This window comes from Pyrus communis, chromosome 5, assembly GCF_963583255.1.
Source record: "Pyrus communis chromosome 5, drPyrComm1.1, whole genome shotgun sequence".
NCBI classification, from domain to species: domain Eukaryota; kingdom Viridiplantae; phylum Streptophyta; class Magnoliopsida; order Rosales; family Rosaceae; genus Pyrus; species Pyrus communis.
In genome coordinates, this window is record NC_084807.1 from 24,760,956 (window position 1) to 24,780,417 (window position 19,462).

At 40.5% G+C, this 19,462-nt stretch overlaps 5 protein-coding genes and 1 non-coding gene across 6 annotated transcripts; 3 read left to right on the plus strand and 3 right to left on the minus strand.

Annotated features, from left to right (window-relative positions):
- Positions 1–1,349: 1,349 nt before the first annotated feature.
- On the plus strand, positions 1,350–3,289 carry LOC137733464 (peptide-N4-(N-acetyl-beta-glucosaminyl)asparagine amidase A). Its single transcript, XM_068472616.1, has one exon. It carries the CDS (start codon positions 1,387–1,389, stop codon positions 3,151–3,153), a length of 1,767 nt encoding a protein of 588 aa, XP_068328717.1. The 5' UTR covers positions 1,350–1,386; the 3' UTR covers positions 3,154–3,289.
- Positions 3,290–3,351: 62 nt separating this feature from the next.
- Positions 3,352–6,523, minus strand: LOC137733463 (probable methyltransferase PMT23). Its single transcript, XM_068472615.1, has 8 exons — positions 5,852–6,523; positions 5,376–5,525; positions 5,029–5,299; positions 4,808–4,918; positions 4,460–4,631; positions 4,088–4,324; positions 3,782–3,976; positions 3,352–3,653 (listed from the first exon to the last, which is right to left on the minus strand). Exons 1-8 carry the CDS (start codon positions 6,299–6,301, stop codon positions 3,449–3,451), a joined length of 1,791 nt encoding a protein of 596 aa, XP_068328716.1. The 5' UTR covers positions 6,302–6,523; the 3' UTR covers positions 3,352–3,448.
- Positions 6,524–7,877: 1,354 nt separating this feature from the next.
- On the minus strand, positions 7,878–10,996 carry LOC137733466 (eukaryotic translation initiation factor 2 subunit alpha homolog). The gene is made up of 7 exons (XM_068472617.1): positions 10,434–10,996; positions 9,873–9,929; positions 9,706–9,792; positions 9,466–9,612; positions 9,266–9,370; positions 8,469–8,567; positions 7,878–8,228 (listed from the first exon to the last, which is right to left on the minus strand). Exons 1-7 carry the CDS (start codon positions 10,815–10,817, stop codon positions 8,076–8,078), a joined length of 1,032 nt encoding a protein of 343 aa, XP_068328718.1. The 5' UTR covers positions 10,818–10,996; the 3' UTR covers positions 7,878–8,075.
- Positions 10,997–12,467: 1,471 nt separating this feature from the next.
- TRNAS-CGA (transfer RNA serine (anticodon CGA)) lies at positions 12,468–12,549 on the minus strand. The gene has a single exon. It is a non-coding gene; the product is annotated as a tRNA-Ser (tRNA).
- Positions 12,550–13,184: 635 nt separating this feature from the next.
- Positions 13,185–15,150, plus strand: LOC137734469 (protein MID1-COMPLEMENTING ACTIVITY 2-like). Its single transcript, XM_068473730.1, has 6 exons — positions 13,185–13,577; positions 13,774–14,129; positions 14,319–14,431; positions 14,505–14,576; positions 14,683–14,789; positions 14,875–15,150. The coding sequence occupies exons 1-6, from the start codon at positions 13,185–13,187 to the stop codon at positions 15,148–15,150; spliced, it is 1,317 nt and encodes a 438-aa protein (XP_068329831.1).
- Positions 15,151–16,300: 1,150 nt separating this feature from the next.
- Positions 16,301–18,868, plus strand: LOC137734697 (small ribosomal subunit protein eS4x). Its single transcript, XM_068473955.1, has 5 exons — positions 16,301–16,384; positions 16,985–17,062; positions 17,183–17,363; positions 17,607–17,704; positions 18,254–18,868. The coding sequence occupies exons 1-5, from the start codon at positions 16,382–16,384 to the stop codon at positions 18,686–18,688; spliced, it is 795 nt and encodes a 264-aa protein (XP_068330056.1). The 5' UTR covers positions 16,301–16,381; the 3' UTR covers positions 18,689–18,868.
- Positions 18,869–19,462: the final 594 nt, after the last annotated feature.

The following is a 19,462-nucleotide window of genomic DNA, read 5'->3' on the forward strand; positions in this document are numbered from 1 at the left end:
GAGGGAAAAAAATGATTGTACGGAACATGTTAGATAATTTTGTTGGGTTTGAGCCCACTGATTGATGGGCTTCATCCCACTCTGGTTAATATGAAGCCCAATTACATTTCCAGATCCTCTCTACTTTTGTTTTTAATACTTTTTTTTTTTTTTTTTTTAAACCTCGAAGATACGAAAGGAATTTTACTTTTGTTTTTAATTCAATATAAGCTTGATATTTGATTATAGTTTTTTTGGATACGTGGAAACTAGAGATGGGAGAATTAGTGTTGATAGCAGCGAGAAGAGGAGATTTGAAGGACGTTGAATTGCTGTTAAAAAATGGCGCAGATATAAACTGCCGTGATCATACGGCTTGACAGCCCTGCATGCCGCGGTCATCAAGGGCCACAACCACGTTGCACGGGTGCTTATCCGATTTCGGTCGGACTTGGGACCCTTGCATATGGCCGTAGGCGGCGGGAGCTTAGAGACGGTTGAGATCTTGGGGCTAATGTAAATGCCAAGAGCAACGGCGGCGCCACCCCTCTATACATGCCTACTTCTATGGGCTACGATGATATAACTAAGTTTCTTAATGGTAGAAAGGTTAATTTGAACTGCATTTACTTATCGCATTGAAGACCACATATGATATATCCAAAAAAACATTATTGATTAGTTTGCACACCTTATATATCGATTGAATTAAGGGACAACGATGAATAGAGGAACAAGTTGGAAGCCAATTTCACATTTGGTCCTATTGGGTGATACCATATAAACTCGGGAAACTTCGCTCATTTGTATTTTGCATTGGAGTTTCTATTAGTTCTAGTGAATTTGTACTCATTGCATTTTTGTTCTTGTGCCTTCATTTTAGTCTAATTCGTCAATTAAGTCGAATGTTTTACTCATTTAATGGATCAGGCTAACATTGCTAACAAAAAATAAGACTTTTTAGCCAAAAAATCTTTGAGATTGACATAACTTTTCACTTTGGTCCCTCAAATCGAAGTAGTCGCTAAGATTGTCCATCGTCAATCATTTTGGTCTTGTGAAAAATCTCTGTTAAATTAAGGGTATTTTTTTGTCAAATTAACTCATTCACTTAAATTGATGGTTTCTTCAATTCAACATACATTTTTCATATAATGACCAAAATGATTAACGATGGAGTACTAGATAATTTCATGAATTATTTCTATCGATCTTAAATCTCAGAAACCAAACTGAGAAGTTATGATAATTCTAGAGGCCAAAACTACGAAGGCGTAAATGTAAGACGAAAGTGAAAAACCAAATAAACGCGGGGACTATGAGTGCAAATTTTGGCTCCCTTGGCAGTTGGTTCAAATTACCCATGACACCTCTCTACTGTGACTCTCCCTCCGCTTCAGCGCAAAAATGTACGCCTCACTCCTCCTCCTCCTCCTCCTCACAAACCCGGTATCACCGTCCTCCTCCCCGGATCGTTTCACCAAATCCGTCCCCTCTTCCCTCCACCGCCACGCGTCCCAAGAGTACTTCGAGCTTGGTGAACCCCTGCGGTTCGATCGTCTCACCCCGTCCTGCTCCCTCCGCGTGCTCACCCACTCCTTCGCCAACACAATCAACGGCCCTCCTTTCTCCACCCCCTACTCCCCGCCGTCCGGTTGTTCATCCTCCCCTCCCTGGTCCGGGTGGTCCCACGTCGCCCTAGAGTTTCGTGCCAAATGCAAAGGCGAGCAGTACGACCGTATCGCCGGCTTGTGGCTCGGCGGCACTGAGATCCTCCGTACCAGCACGGCCGAGCCCACGGAGGACGGAATCTTCTGGAAGGTTCGAAAGGATATCACAAAGTACTCCTCTCTCCTCTCACGCTCCGGCCTCAACCTCACCATGATGCTCGAAAACGTCGTCAACTGCGACTACACCGGCGTTTACCACGTCGAAGTCCATTTCCTTTTCTACGACCATGTCCTTTCCTACGACAAAAACGCCGCCGTTTCGCCTATTAAGGTTTCTTCGATCATCCCAAATCAAATTTCCGGAATCGTCCCAGACAAACCGGCCGATTTGATCCTCCCGATATCAGATACCGGAAACAAAGGATTCTGGTTCCGAATCGAGAGCGAATTCGATTTACACTCAAGGGCAATTCGAATTCCTCGGAACGCAAGGCGAGTCGTTTTGGAACTGTACGTGTCGTTCCACGGAAACGACGAGTTTTGGTACTCGAATCCGCCGGATATATACATCTCGACGAACCACTTAACGACGGGGAGAGGACACGGAGCTTACAGGGAGGTTTTCGTGACGATTGACGGCGACTTGGTGGGGTCGGAAGTTCCGTTTCCGGTGGTGTTCACTGGCGGCATTAACCCTCTGTTTTGGGAGCCGGTGGTGGCGATCGGGGCATTCGATCTTCCTTCCTACGATCTAGAACTGACGCCATTTCTGGAGAAGCTTCTAGATGGAAAACCTCACAACTTCGGAATCGGAGTGACGGATGCGATTTCGTACTGGCTTGTGGATGCCAATCTGCACATTTGGCTGGATCATCAGTCCAAAACTGTGCAAGCAAGACGCAGTTTTTTACCTCTGCCTCCGGCAGTCAGGGTAAAGCGCCGCTCGCAGTTCAAACAGCTTGATGGGTCTTTCGACATCAGGGCAGAGAGGAGTAGCCAATTTGTGGGTTGGGTGTTGTCGAGTTCTGGCAACTTCACCACCACAGTTTCCCAGCAGTACGAGTTCAGGAACTCGATTAAGTTCGCCAACAGTGGGACTTACAAATTGGTGAAGCAGAAGGTGAGGGCGAAGAGGGAAGTGAAGGTTGTGGATCAGATAGGCGCGGCGGTGCTGAGGAGTAAAGTTAAGAGGAGGTACCCTCTCAATATGATCACCGCCACGCTACCAGGGTGGCGGAAGGACACCTATTTGCTGGTGACCAATTTGTCACATTCGTTGAAGGAGAAGAGCCTGCACGGAAGATATTCGAGGCGGGTTTATAACCGTCAGGATTCGAGAGGGTGGATGGAGGTGAAGGACCACTCCGTTCTCTCTGGGAATGCAGATACCAATCAGAGTTTTAGTTGCAGAGATGAGTATGGTTGTTATTCAAGAACTATTGCTGCAATTGATGGCAGCCTCACCATGGATAACTCCACCTTCCATTGTTTGTCTGTCTCGTGACGACAACGGGAATTGTTCCCGTTGTTCTTCTTGTTCCGTTTGCAAGATTTCTTGGCTTCCAAGTATCTGGTTTATGCTTGATTATGTATAGATGTAATAATCTGCATTTTATTTGTATTATCTTATCATTCCATTACAGGTATGAATATAAATTTTATCTATGATCGTGTAAGACGCTTATTTTGCGAGTCGAAAACAAAACAAAAATGTCGAAAACGTTCTATTTCTATCTCACGGTTGGTTAATATATATGATATAAGATCGTACAGGTATAAAAAATGATGAGCAACTCCAATCATGAGTTACTTGCACCTCTCGAAGGACGCCAGAAACCTTTCTTACCGAAAAGAAACTGATCTCGGTAGAGGGCTGTAGACCAGTGAAGCGACTGCAGAATCGGTCTCAGCTTGTCTATCACTTCAACTGTGTCCCGAACCACTAGATATCCACCGGGTCTTAATACGCGATCCATCTCCACCACAACATCTACAATGTCGCATCTGACAAAATCGAAGACTAATATCAATCAAAACTGTTGACTCGTGTGCGAAACTAGTACTAACATACTTTCATTAGAAGATCTATAGCAATCAAAAGGTTATAAGAGCAGTGAGAAATCATACTGTACCTGTCTGGAAGTTTTTCGAAGAGAAAACTGGAATGCAGCAGATCATAGGTTCTAGGGTAGGTATTCAAAGACTCGCACCAGTCATGGTATATTCCGATCAACCCTCTGTCAAAAATAACCGGCAGAGTGTTGGGTAGATGAATGGGGACGACATTCATTACCCAGAGCTGTTGATCGGTAAGTGCCGCAGCGAACCTGAAAGGCACCACCGGTAAAAGAGGATTGGATTAGAGCAGCATTGGAGTGATCATCTGACCCCAACGGCTAAGCAATATGATGACAAAATAAAAATGAAAAAATGTTTACCCTCCAAAACCAGCATTCATATCCATTACATTCCGCACAGTCGACCAATTTATAGCAGCATTTTTTTGATAGGCATCTGACACAAGCGCAGTCCATTGAATGGTGTCCTTGTAGAACAATTCCTCCCCTTCCGGGTCATGATTTAGGCTTGGAGGTTTACCGGTAAGTCTGGTAGGCCAGGGCAAGGGCCAGCCATAGCGAGGTAGTGGGGTAAGACAAGCAGTGAGAGGCGCATACCTGTAACAAAAACATAGGCAAAATTACGAGAGTCCAAAGGTACTCTGCTTAGACTAGTTTTCTGTTCGTCAAAAGCTTTACACAACCGCTGCTAGTAAGTAGCAGCGCTAGGAGAGAGGATAACCAGAAAATTACCATGCACCTACTTTCCTCTCTTTAGGACCACAAACAGGTGGATTGTTTTCTTTGCGTTTGAAATATCGAGCAAAGGAGATAGGCTTCTGATATATTACAAGCCCAATTCCAGTTGAATCGACAGTCTTAGCAACAACGTCCCAGCACATTGATTTTGTCAGAGCCTCCATTGCTGGAAGAAACATGATGAATATCAAACTTAAGTCAGCTCCACGTATCTTTGCTTTTTATAGTACATTTTATTGCTTAAGTCTAAGCTCTAAAGCTTCCATGAAATGCAGTCCAGTAAGAAAATAGAAGGTCACTATAAGGATGAGTGAAAGAGAGAAATAGAGTTGGATTACGAACATTTCCATACACTTGTATCTCTTTCATTGTCGCGATAAACTGGTGTAGCTGACCATACGAAAAAACCCCCAGGCCGAAGAACCCTGTTGAGCTCCAGTAGTGGTTTCCCTCCTACGCTAACCAAAAACCATCAAAATAACCATAGAAAATAGGACAGAGAATAGTGCATAAAGAAAGAACTTCCAAACTTGATAGAAAGAAGTGATTTATTTAGACAGTACCATTGGCATCCCAGTGAACCCGACACCTTGCACAATGAATTAAATCAAATGCATCGTTCGGAAATGTCAGCCTTTGCGTTCCAATCACTGAGAGAGTAGCAGGAATCCCCCTTTCAAGAGCAAACTGTATCTGAGCTTCATGTTCATCTTTCGGGGCAAATGACATGGTAATAACATTTTTATCCAGCAAATAGCCACCAAAGCTAGCAACACCACAACCAACATCTAAAACAACCCTTACGTGACTCCCCCATTCAATCACTGGCAAAGTCTACAACGAAAAAAAAAGAAACCAAATCAACATTTTCACAAGCAATGTAAAAGCAAAAGCGGGGGTAGCGCAGTACCTTTTCAATGAAATCAGTGTAGTGATCAACTCCTTCCTTGAACTGAGTACCACCCCCGGGGAAAATAAGATGGTCATCAGACTTCTTCACCCAATTTTGGTCCTTCTTGTACTCGACGAGCTTCGGGTGAGGAACATTGTTATACCATATCTAGAAACAGAGAACATCACCAATACATTATTGAATGCAAGTAAACAGAGGAAGCCAACAACCACTTCACAATTCCAAAAACATTTTCACAAAAAGGAAATCATGAAATTTTCCTGGAAAATTAAATTCAAAGCCGATTGCTTCAAGTATCAAACCAATAAACCCAATTCTGAAAACGAACCAAATCACCCGCCTTCTTCATTCAAATCAAGAAACCCATTTGAGAAAAACCAGAAACACACCAAATCACCCGCCTTCTTGAATCAAATCAACAAAGCCCATTTGAGAAAAACCAGAAACAAATCTCACCAAAGTAAAAATCTCACCATGTCCCTGCTCTGAGGCCACGAAACCGGCAGCTTGTACCCTTTGGGAAGCGGCTCCAGGCACCGCGGTGGCGGCTGGGGGCAGTGCCGCTCGCGGTGCTCCATATGCCGCCGCGACTGCAACGCCTTGATCGCCTTAAAATTGTCCAAGCACGGAATGTAATCGACCGCCACCGGACCCGTACAGAGGCTCCAATTCGAATTCCCAGAAACAGGGAAAGAGGGTTCCTGCCAAAAGAGGTCGTCTACTTGGGTCGCCGCGCCGGCGGGGTTGGAGGGGGCGGGAGGAGAGATGGGTTGGGCGGTTTGGAGATCGGAGTAGAAGAAGAGAGGGTAAGGGGTGCTGGTGCTGGTGAAGAGGAGGATTGTGAGGCAGACAAGTAGGAGTGAGAGTGTGAAAACGAAGAGGAATTTTCGCTCTTTGAAAAAGCTGGAGACTGAGATTGCCATTGTTGGCTGATAGCTCTGTGTGTAGACTGTAGAGAGAGAGAGAGAGAGAGAGAGAGAGAGAGAGAGTGAGAGGGAGGTGTATTTATATGGAATGGGGAGGACGGAGGTGATCGGGTGGATTGGAGATGGAGGGAGGAGTACGCGGTATTTTTATAAGGATTTTCGAAATGTCGGTATCCGATGTAGTAGCTGCTCGTTTATTGAACTCTGTCTGCAATTAATTATGTTATTTTCATTTCTATCTGGAACACTTGCGTCCGCAGAATTAGTTACACTTACACTATCAAATCATTTTTGTATAGAATATAAATGTTTGAAAACTTTGAATTTTAACGATAAGAATAAAATAAATGATAAAATGGATAGCACCAGATTTGACTTTTTAGTGTAAAAATATGGTTTTTCGTTAAAGTAAGGGTTTTTCGTTAAAACTTCCATAAAATAACAGTGAGTTTTATTTTTTTTATTTTTTAGCAAAAGATATTACGGGTTAAGTCTTACAATGAGCTAGTAATAATGGTTTAAATTTGTTTTTGACAATAATTAAACCTAAGATCTTTCACTTACAAATAAAGAGAAATACCATTAAACTATAGGACTAAGCGACAAAATACTGATGGGTTGTAATAAGTATGTGATTCATTTTAAGACCAAGATATGAATGCAAGCTCGCATCGTTTGGAAATGTGTTTTTAAAGTAAAACAAATCATCAACAATTACGCTATATAGTTTACATAAAGGGTAATGTTAGAGAGACTAAAAATTTAAACCAAATTGCAAACTAAATAATGTGTCACTAATAGGAAATAAACACATTAATCTACACTTAAGTAATAATCCAACCATCAACAATCATATCATTTGATTTAAAAAATTTCGTCTCTCTAACATTATCCTTACATAAAATGGTTCGTATAAATGGTCTCCCTAGCATTACCGAAATACTATTGTTAGTAATAGATAGTGATAATGCCACGTCAGCTATAATCAGTCTAGCTAATGTGGAGGTAGTTTTGGTTGACAGTTATACATGATTAGTTAATTAACGTATTGAAATTATAAGTAGATTAGTTAACTTAAAGCTAACTGACGCCTTGCTACGTGGTGACAAACGAAAACCTTGGTTGGAGCCTCATATATGCCTATTTTATTGTCATAATACAAGATAACGACAACTCAAAGAAAGACCAAATAACAAAAAGAACGAACGAAAAACCAGACTATGAGCACTCCCTTTATCCTACCAAATAGTGCAAATTGCGCTTTAAATATTACCGACAACCAGAACGCGTCACTGGAGGTGATCCTTGGAGGCGATACTCGATAAAATGAGTAACACAGGTAGATGGTTGTAGATTCACGGTGAGAAAACAATATTTGGAGAGGAACAACAGCTCAGAGAACACTGTAACACGAAAAGCTAAGATGACATCCGAAACCTAAGGCCATAAAAAGATAAGCAAAAGGAGGAGTTGGGGAAGGAAGTGAGAGAAGATGGCTATTTGCTGCTACCGACCCCAAATATAAGCAGTAGAGGCACACAACATTTCTCCATTGCTGTTTTAAATGTCGAAATAAAAATTAAAGGTGTCATGTATCTGCATTCCTCCACCAAAAATTCGGCTCAGTTTGAAATTGCCGTAATACCTCAATGATACAATACGTCGAAATCGGTTTTATACAAATGTTAATAAAGCTAGAGTACAAAATAATCAAAAAACGAACTTGCTTGATGGAAACTGTTATGCCACCATCTCTAATCCACATTTTTTCTCAATCTACTATGCTGGGACCTGCGTCAACGTTAACTTCTCCCATTCCGGTGTCTTCTTCCTCCTCGCTACCTTCATCACCACTAACCTCCTCATTCTCCTGGCGAAGCTTAATCATGTGCTCAGCAAGTAGTTTATCATCCCGTTCACTCACCTACATCATCGGTACACCGTATTAGACCCAGAAATACAAAAGTTTGCGTGAAAAAGTCAATTGAGATTACTATGGATTTGAAACTCAATGCTATGACTATTCTGATAAAAAGTAAGTTCTACAGGTTCTAAAATAATAAATTGATAAGAAGTCAATTTCCACTGAATATCAAAAACAGGCGGCAAAACCAAGATTACATGTAAAACAGACAAAATATGAAGCATAAGGGTTGGCGCTCACCACTCTGGGTGCTTCCTTCACTGCTAGTTTCCCCTTGTGATGTTCAATTTCTTGCGTGCACGCTACAATTGCATTGCTCAGAACTGATATCCCTTGCTCCTGCCCAACCCAGAACAGATAATAAAACTCATTAGCAAAGTAGCTAGTGACAACATTATAATCATATTTCACAACTGTCCGAAGCTCAACAGAAACCATGCTAAATTTCCAGCTTCCAAAAATATGGTATTGATAGAAGAGAAGTCGTAACAAATGCTGTATCGATGCAGGAACTGAAGATTTTGATAATACAAATCAAGCAATAAATAAGAACCAAGAGGAAACTAAAATCAGTGATAGAATGGCAAGGTCAAATAGTCTCATTGCTAAATCTGAGGTTGAAATAGAAGATACACGCTATTTTGTAGACAATACACTGACAACAAAAAGTAGATAGCGGATATAAAAACAAATGCAGAAAAAGGCTGTGATCCATAACAGCCATCAGGTGATGTCTTAACTGACTCAAATTCAAAGTTCAAGGTACAAAATTTGAAGATCTACTTCTTCACAAAAGGAGTGATCGGGCTCAGAACTCTAATGTTCCTTTTTGCTAGATAGGAAAACAAACTTTTAAACCCTGAATCAAAACACTTGCTTATTCACAACAGCATAATGTACAATGTAGTCTATGTAGACATCGCAGACATCAGCATGACACTATACAGCTTCTTGGGTAATCTAGATTTCTGCATAGTAATCGTGCAATTGAAACAATAATTGATCAAATGGAGATTTAAATCACAGTTTGAGCAAACCTTATCAAGAGTCTGCGTGGTAAGAACATAAAGTGGAGGAGCAACCAGTTTAATTTTCACGGGACAGTCATTATTACCCGCAGCTTCTGCTTTCCTCATGGCATCCTGCAGATCACAATGTCTAAAATCAAAATCCACTAAAAAAAGAAAAACACCATGAAAGAAAAATAAGTAGCGGCCACTGGAGGACATAACAGAACCTTAATGTGAAGAACACCATCAAATTGGAAGCATTTCATTTCAATATCAGCACGGATCTTCAATGGTTGTGGGGTCATTCTTCTCCTAATATTCTTCACCAGAGATTCTTTAACTTCCTCTGACACAGCAGGAACAACCTTAGTGACCTGCAAATTCAGATGCAAGCGAGTATGACACCTTTACATATGCGACATAAACAAGAGAATATGAGGCATAAACCGCACACAAACTGGCATTACCTCCTGTCCATCAGGGCCAGCCTCCTTGACCTCATATGTGAGGGTGCTAAGAACTGAATCAGGATCAGTCACAACTATTTTGAAAGCCTGCACAGAGCAATAAATCATGTTAACTACTGAAAAACAACACCACAAACATAAGCTGAAACAATGGTAAACATCCTCACCTCAAAAGCATGACCATACTTCCGGTATAACGGCCAGCCAATATTGACATACAAGTCCTGTAACAAATAAAGTGAATTAGTAATAGCCTAAACTCCTATGAAAAACGATAGGCAATAAAAAATCAATAATTTGTTTGACCATCCGCCATTCAGATAAAGGCAGCATCCATAAATCCCAGTTAACAATAACACAGAATCTTAGGGCTTATTTGGAATTGCTTCTAAAATGACCATAAGCGGTTTCGATGAAAATATTTTTAGAACCAATCCTTAGTAAAATACAAATGAATCCTAAAAGAGCACTTGAAGTGGGGGCTAGTGCTTTTAGAACCCAAAAACATTTTCTCTATAAGTACTTTCAATCATTTTAAAAGCCATTTTAAAAGCACTTCCAAACAAAACCTTTTGTGTAAATTGCAGCAATGAATTTCTAACTCCAGTGTTGCAACACAACAGACCGGCATTAAAGTCTACTTTTCTTCTCCAATGTACAATTCTCACGAAATTCTCACAACCCAAAACATCACAAAACCCTAACAATCCAAATCCAACAAAAATTACCTCCAAATCAATCCCCAAAGTCTCGGCGACGTGGCGCATGATGGAGTGGACGAGCTTGCTCTTGTTGTACCTCTCCTCGCAGGCCTGAATATCCTCCTCTGAAACCCTCCGCTTGCTCAAATCGATGTAGCCCTTCTCCTTGTCGACCCTGAGGACCATGACGGGCTCGATGCGTCCGACCTTGATGAGGCTGCTGACACTCCGAATCCGGCGGCGGGAGAGCTCGGAGAAGAGAATCATGCCCTCGATGTTGTTGTACTCGAGGAGAGAGACGTAGGCGCCCATGTCGGCGATGTTCTTCACCTGGATCATCACCGCCATGTCAACATCCGGGTACCGCGCTTCGTACATCCGGCACTCTAGGTTCGGCGTGTGGGAAGCCATGGTTGCTGCTGCTTTCCGGTGGATTGAAACGCCTAGGGTTGGTGTTTCTAGAGAGAAAGAGTTTCTGATTTGCTTGGCGCGCCGGAGCAAAGAGGGTTAGGGTTTTTGAGCAGAGAGGGATAGCTAAGCTGTGATAGTAGCAACTCAACTTCGGTACCGGAAACGCTGTTTTTTTTGTTTTTTTTGTTTTTTTAACTACCATAGTCACCTCGTTGTCTTTTTTTTTTTAACCATGTTATATTTACATCCATTATAAAAAAGTTAAAAAATTCAAATGTTATATTCCCACTTACTATTATTTAGAGATAAATTTTTCTTAAAAAAGAATATAAACAAATAATATTACTCGGCAGAAAAGAAAAAAAAAAACCCGTTTCCTTTCCAAATTCCAATTGGGGTGGGAATGAAGAATTATGGGTTTTCATTCTTTGCTTTTTCCCCTTTTGTTTTCTTTTTCATATGCATTTTCCATTTTTGCCATATATGATGGAGATTCTCTTACTTTGTCGCACATTTTTAATTTCTGGGTTCGTTCTAGTTTTGTAAGTTATTGGTTAATTTGTGCTAGATTGTTTATTTTTGTTATTGATAAGCTATTTTGCTTGTGTATGAGCAATGGTCAATTGGATCTAAAAGAAGAGCATGAATTCTAAAGCAAAACAAGATAGAAAAAATCCCAATTCATATTCTTTGAGGAACAAACCAAGAGCAATTTAATCAGAAAACTACAAAAAAGCATCGAAACACGGGAGTTTACTAATAAAGCGATAATGGGTACAAGAAAAACGAAAACAAAAACCAGCAACTCTTTTTTGAACTAATAACATTCAAGGGCTCATCCAAGGAAAAGTTCAGAAATAAAGAAATAGGAATATATATTTGTTTTCGAAGTTCATCACCATCAAAAGGCTTTAAAACAATGTGTGCCCAGTATGAAGCAAAGGGTGTGAGATTTGGGTTTCACCTTCTGGTTATTCGAAGGGCAATTAATTATATAAATTTCAACAATACCGTCGAAAGAGAAAGAGGGAAACGGTTATTAAAGGAAAACTCATTAAAAAACAAATTTACCCTAACCTAATGAAAACGAATTCCAGGAATTCTCATAGGAAAACGTGAAACAAATTGCACCCTAACCTAATGCAAATTCAAATAAAAAGTAACAGAGCTATGCTTCAATTGTACGATGTCGACAAATCAAGATAACCGACATAAAATTATCTTTTATCTCTTCGACGGAAACATAATCTACTTCTTTCATAAAAATGTCATCTTCTAAGTTCATTCTTTTTGCTTTCTCTGAATGAAAGGAGATGTGAAGGATGAGTTAGGATTTAAGGGAGACAAATTTTTTAAACATAGCGTGAGAGTTATCACACCCAAACTTTTCTTAAAAAAAAAAAGAGTAATGCAAAAGGGGATAACTAAAGTCCTTATTAGTCATTTTACAAATGGACAAATTTGTAATTAAAAAATTTATAAAAATGTGGATGGAAAGATAAGACAATGGGGTGGGAATAACACATTTTTTTTTATTTATTTATTTTTTCTAATTTTATGAATGGGCCGGATAAAGCCACCATTAGCTCAAGGCCCAAAGCTTGGAAGTTAAGAGAGAGGGAAAAAAAAAAGAAAAAGTTAAAAAATGATCGTCGACAGCAGGATTCGAACCTGCGCAGGCAAAGCCCAACAGATTTCGAGTCTGTCTCCTTAACCACTCGGACATATCGACGGTGCGCTCTTCGTGGCACAAAAATTAATTAAATGAAAGTATTTATACATACAGCACTTTTCTGGTTATTAGATGAAAATGGAAAATTTCAAGAAAAATTCAAAAACTTGTTGAAAAATTAGTAGTGCTTCTTGGAGATTGCTAGGTGTTATATAAAAAAAAAAAAGTGCTTCTTAATACTTTTTAACTTTGGATTGCCAAACGTTTTAAAAGATTTTTCTAATTATTTGTAAATGCTTTTAGTAATTTTAAAAATACTTTAAGTGTTTTTTATAAAGAAAAATATATAATTAGTGCTTTTTGCAGAAGACATTTTAAATGCTTTTGAAATCCATAAACATTTTCACAAATTGCGTATTCAACTATTTTAAAAACAGTTACAAGCGTGATCTCACCTACTAATCACTATCAATTACGTAGATTATTGTCTATAACCACAATTTCTTGTGACAAAAGTTGGCCGCCCATTTCCTTCCCTCCAAAGCAAAAATAAATAAAGAAAAAAGATCAACTCTTTGATAACGCATTCACAATTCTAGAACGACAAAGCAAACAAAGTACCACCACATTGCACTAACAAAAAGAAGTAAAGCAAAAGATGTCATGGCATTCCAAAAGCTTCCACAGCGTCCAACATGGCGAGCTCAGATTTTGCAGAGGCACCGGGACTCGACGCCGTGAGCCTCACAAACACGATTGCGTCCACCGCTCAAAGCGCAAGGACACACCGCCACAACTGCCAGCAGCTCGCAGAGCACGTAAGGATGGTAGGAAACTTGCTTGAGAATATGAAATCAACGGACTTTATGAAGCTTCCATGTACAAAGGAGCCGTTGGATGGTCTTGAAAAGGCTCTTGTAAAAGCGCTTCTACTAGTACAGGGTTGTAGAGACAACAGCTGCCTCTACATGTTTGCCCTGGGATGGAGTGTGGTGTATCAATTCCGGCAAGTCCAGGCGGAGATTGACCACCACATCGGTCTCCTAGTCCGCCCCTTGGTTTCACTGCTTCAAGAGTTTCGCCTTCAAGTATGTCAATGCTTTTCTTATAAGACAATTTGACATGTTATTTCGTAACATGACGGTGTTTCCTCATTAGACTGTTTGGAATGTTATTTCGTAATATACAAATAGTATAACAAGATAACATTTTCAACCAAAATAAGTCTAAATTGATGGGATATTATGAACTAATTAACTAGTACTATTGTGGCTATGAACTTAGAATTTGAAGGAAAGCTTGGAGGCTATTGAAGAGGATCAAAGGTTGTATACACTTGATGAACAGGGCATGGAGGTTCATGGTGTGGTGTTGAAGCCTGATCGGACAATGAAAGATGCAGACATATTGGAGAGGGCGCTGTCTCGGAAATATCCCAACATGGCTTTTGATGAGGCACTCCAGGAGGAGAAGGAGAAGCTGAATATCGAACTACAGCGAGCAATAACGATTAACGATCCTGATCAATGTCGGATGATTGAACATCTTATTCATGTAGCAGAAAATGTAGTGAGTGGTGTGCTGCCAGGAAAGAAAGTTGAGAAGCTTCTTGTCAACGAACCAAGTTATGTGGTGTCAGGGTGAGTAGTGTTTGAGGGATTGAGAGTGCACTAGCCAATCACAAGTAATTTTTCGGTGCTACCGTCACATTGACATGTGACCAATACACTTGTGTTATAACACGTATGCCAGTAACAAACATTTCTCATCAAGCACATTTTAGTAGCCTGCATTATTACATGGTTGATTAAAAGCGTTTTGTGGCACAGATGCATAACCAATGCCAACTCCATTTATACAGGCCCCGGGTTTCAGCTGGAGAATGAAGGCCGGGGGGAGTGGCAGGCTGAGCTTTTCGGTTGTTGCAGTGAGCCTTGTCTAAGTGAGTTACTCAGACGCGTTAACCCCCGTTCCAAACGCACTTTCTCACGATTTGAATTACCATGTTTTAACAGGCCTGAAGACCTGCATTTACCCCTGTGGAACATTTTCCTGGATAGCCAATGTGGTGTCAAAAGATAAAATATGTAAGCATACCCGCTCTCACATATAAACATAAACAAGCATAAGTGCTTTTAACCGAAGCATTCACAAACGAGACCTAATTGATCCGACTTTTTCCTTGGACTACAGCTCGCGAGCAAGCAGCAAGTAATCTTATTGCTTACTCCCTTTTCGGAGGCTGCTGCTGTTACACTTGCTGTGTGAGAAGAAAGTTGCGGGAACTTTTTAACATAGAGGTACTCATCGTATAATTCTTTCTACATTACTACTTGAGTAGTACGCTTCTGCTTTTATCCGTCGTAACCAGAATTAGTCTCGTAGGGAAGTTGCTGTGACGACCTTCTTACTCACCTTATGTGCTGCTGTTGTGCACTGGTTCAGGAGCTACGAGAACTCGAACTCAGAAGCTTTGAAGGTAGGTTACATAAGCCTCGGGTCTCCGGTGCTTCACAATTGAATGCTTTGCAACACCAGAATGTAAAGATTGTTACTTTAGTAGAAGAGATCCTCTCCGGATCTCTTCCACCAAGGCCATATGATCAAGTGACCCGGACCTTTGAAATTTCATCTAACAACCCACCTATTTTGATCTCTTAAAAGCTATAATAATTTTGACCGTTGGATAAAATTTCAAAGGTTCGGATCACTTGATCCGATGACCTTGGTGGAAGAGATCCGGAGAGGATCTCTTCTCTTGGGATGTGTGGTTCATATTTAAAGAAACTATGGCCCAACCTTTTGCACATCTTTCATTTTTTTTACCACAAAATAATTGACATTTATCCCTAACTCACTTGAAAAGAGAATATTGCAATTCATCTAGGGCGTGTTTGACTGGCTTCTCTAAGTTTCACTGGATTGGTTATGATACTTATATCGTGTTTGGATTATGTTTAATGAGACTAAGCGGGACTCGCTGGGATTAAATACTTCGCTAAGGGGCCTTAGCGCGACCCCCCGAAAAGGAGAGGATTGCTAATCCTGTCTCCTACACTTGCTTTGCTTCATCTCAGGCTCGTCCACGACTCCAATATACTTCGCATCGTCCTCATAGTCGTACGACGATAGACGACAGACCTACATCGTCATCGAAACCCCAATCCCCAAAAGATGAGATATTTGAAAGAATGCTGCCGGATGAACGCTGCTACAAGCGTAACGACGGGCAAAAGTGTCCCCAATCTCCGCTTCAACGACGACGCTGCAAAGCACAAACCACCACTTCAACGAGGTCAAACCCAAAATTGAACGGATCTAGGCCAACCAAGCTCTCCCATTCGGGATTCCACACCCACCAAACAAAAACATGAAAAACCAAGCTCGATTCTTCGTTTTGCAGGATTTTTTTTTGGCAATTAATCAGAAAAAAGAAGGAAGGGAAGGAGAGCGAGGGACAGAGAGAACCAAGGAGATAAAAGGGAGAAAAAATGGACTGGTGGAGGCTTCCTGAGAGAGGGAGAGTTTTTTTTAGAATAAAAAAAAGGTAGAATTAATTAATATAATAATATTAGATATGAATTAAAAAATATAATATTGTAATTTGGTATTATCCTTCTTTTTAGTTAAACACTGCATCAAACGCTTCACTAAGTCAGTTCAGCTTAGTGTAGTATAAGCCAGTCTGAGTTACAAAATGATCCACGACGTAATCGCGGGCCGAGTAGTGAAGTCATGGCCCAAGTAGCAGTTGGATCCCCTCAAAGCCCACCCTGCGCCATTCTGTAGGGTTTTAGCGAGGGCGTCTCTCGCTCTCTGCCTCCCTCTTGCCCGTTCAGAGCTCCATCGGAAGCTCAGATACTTCCCCAGAGTTCAAGATCACACTCCCAAAATGGTAATTACCCTCTCACCTTTCTGTTCTTCATTTTTCTTATTTTTTTACCTCGTAATTTTTATTTTTCATATTTCCCATCGCTATTGAATTAGTATTTTACTCTCTTTACTATTATCATTCCTCAAATCCGTATGATATGTATATCCCAGATCTAAATCTTAATTCTGGTTATTTAATATTTTTCTTTTTTGTGCTGTATAACTATTTCATGATTTTTAAAATTGCTGGAAAATTGTAATAAGCTTGTATTTACTAATTAGAGCAAAAAAATCTTGTTTGATTTTGTTGAACTGATTAATTACTTGTATTAATCAATGTAAATTCACATTATCTATAACCAGAATTATTGCTGTGTTCTGCATTGTAAAATTATATTGACGAGTTTAGTGTAATTTTTGAAAAGCTGTTATGAATTGAACTTTCAATTCTGTTGCTCTAAGAATATGATTTGGGATTAGAGAAAATGATAATGTGACAGTGTGTTTGAACCCGAATCAAATACTCCATAACGAAGCCATGGGAAGAAACAGAAGTTTCTTGCTAGCTGAATTATGTTCTTGTTTACAAATGGGATGAGTTTTAGGCTTGTGACTTGTGCAGGCGAGAGGTTTGAAGAAGCATTTGAAGAGGCTCAACGCCCCGAAGCATTGGATGCTCGACAAACTTGGCGGAGCATTTGTAAGTTGAAAACCTATTATTTGTTCTCCCTTTAATGTTGATGCTTGTGGTGCTGCTTCATTTCTCCTTTGTAAATGGATTATTTCGTTCGTTCGTTGCTTAAATTCTTCTGTTACTTAGGCACCTAAGCCTTCATCTGGGCCTTACAAGTCCAGGGAATGCCTTCCCTTGGTCATTATTCTACGAAACCGATTGAAATATGCTCTAACTTACCGGGAGGTCATTTCCATCTTGATGCAACGGCATGTTCTGGTTGACGGCAAGGTTAGGACTGACAAAACATATCCTTCCGGTTTCATGGGTATGTTCATCCTATCTTTTAGCTGAAGCAACTCTTTCTTAGTTTTATTTCCAGGCTTGTAACATGGCTAGTTGTCGGATGATTGTTTATGCTTTCTTAGTTTTATTGCGCGGTGATCTTGTTCCATTTTTCATGTAACTGTAGATGCGTTCAACTGCAATTCACAATAGTATTAGGAGGTGTTTCCTTTCATTTCGCGGCCGTAGATTGTGTTGTACAACTTATGTTGCCCTTGATTTGCAGATGTTATTTCAATCCCCAAAACAAATGAGAATTTCCGTCTCCTTTATGACACAAAGGGTCGGTTCCGTCTCCACTCAATCCGGGACGAAGAGGCAAAGGTTATTTTTTCTTTTCAAATGCATGACTTAAACTATCGTCCAAAAAAATTTACATGACTTGAATAACTACCAAGGTTCTAAAAGACGCTAAGCGCTAGTTGGGCCGCGGGCTAGGGTCTAGCGCCTAGGCGGACCAGGTGGATTTAAGTAAATCTATTATATTTATCATAAACTAGAAAATAGAATGACATATATATTATGAAGTAGTAGAACATAGTGAAAACATGTGGAGCAAACATATAATGTGTGTTTATTTAAGTATTCAATAAGTCTTTTACAATTTATTGGAAACAATAAAATGCAAAAGTTTAGGCATTAATCGGGATGGTGGCCAGCCGCCTAGCGTCTAGACAGAGATTTTTAGAACAGTGATAACTACTGCATTTGGATCATGTTTCATTGCTCCATATGGATCTTTTCGATCTGCAAAATTCCACAACTTGAATAACACAAAGGGTCGGTTCGGTCTCCGCTCAAACTGCAGTTCATCCAGTTAACTGATGGACATTTTCTCTATCTGATTTCTTGAGAACGGGTTTTTCGCTGCAGTTCAAACTTTGCAAGGTCCGGTCTGTGCAATTTGGGCAGAAGGGCATCCCATACATTAACACCTACGACGGACGGACCATCCGCTACCCTGACCCTCTCATCAAGGCCAACGACACTATAAAGCTTGACCTAGAGGCCAACAAGATCACCGACTTCATTAAGTTCGATGTTGGCAATGTGGTGATGGTTACCGGTGGAAGGAACAGAGGGCGTGTTGGAGTAATCAAGAACAGGGAGAAACACAAGGGAAGTTTCGAGACAATACACGTCCAGGATGCCACCGGCCATGAGTTTGCTACTCGATTGGGCAATGTGTTCACCCTTGGCAAGGGGACAAAGCCGTGGGTAAGTCTTCCCAAGGGAAAGGGTATCAAGCTGACCATCATTGAAGAGGCGAAAAAGAGGCAAGCAGCCCAACAGGCAGCGACGGCATAAGTAACTATGCACAGCCTTCAAATTTTGATTTACTTGGGTGGCTGTTGGTTTTGCTGCAGACCTGGAGCTGTTGGTTCGGAATTTGTTCTTCAAAACTCAAAACATTTCCTGTTTGTTTTGCTCAGTACTGGGTAATTCTAACTGTTTATTTCATCTATAACGAAATACTCAACCAAACAAGGTTTGAATGTGAACAAATCAACGACAACCCGTTGCGAATGCAGCTAAATCCCTCCCAAAGTACACTTGATACTTCATAACCTAGGTCAAGTTGGCGGCAGATTACGAAACCTTCTCGGGTGCTTCAGAGTACACTACTATATTTTCGAGTTTTTTAACTGTCAGATCTTTGTTCAGAGTTACTCCCCTACTGTAAATTTTTGTTTAGAGTTACTCCCCTAGTTGGGTAAACGTGTAAATTTTTGTTTAGAGTTACTTCCCTAGTTGGGTAAACGTCTTCCTTCTAACATACGAAATTTTGTTTGCAATATCATATAAAGCTTGGTGACAAGTAAAAACCTTTGAACTACTCGAATTGATGTATAAACTAACCCCCTAGTCAGCAGTCCTAGGAGACATGAATTTGGTTAATACATTCACCATCTAACGGTCATATATAAATCTTTTCTTGCATATCTAACCGCTAGATGGTAAAAGTATTAAAGTTTACCGCTAGATGGTAAAAGTATTAAAGTTTGTGCATGTACCGTAATCAGTTCAGTGAGGTACCGTTTGGTACGTGGGACGGGACGGAACAGAATGAGACAAAGCGCT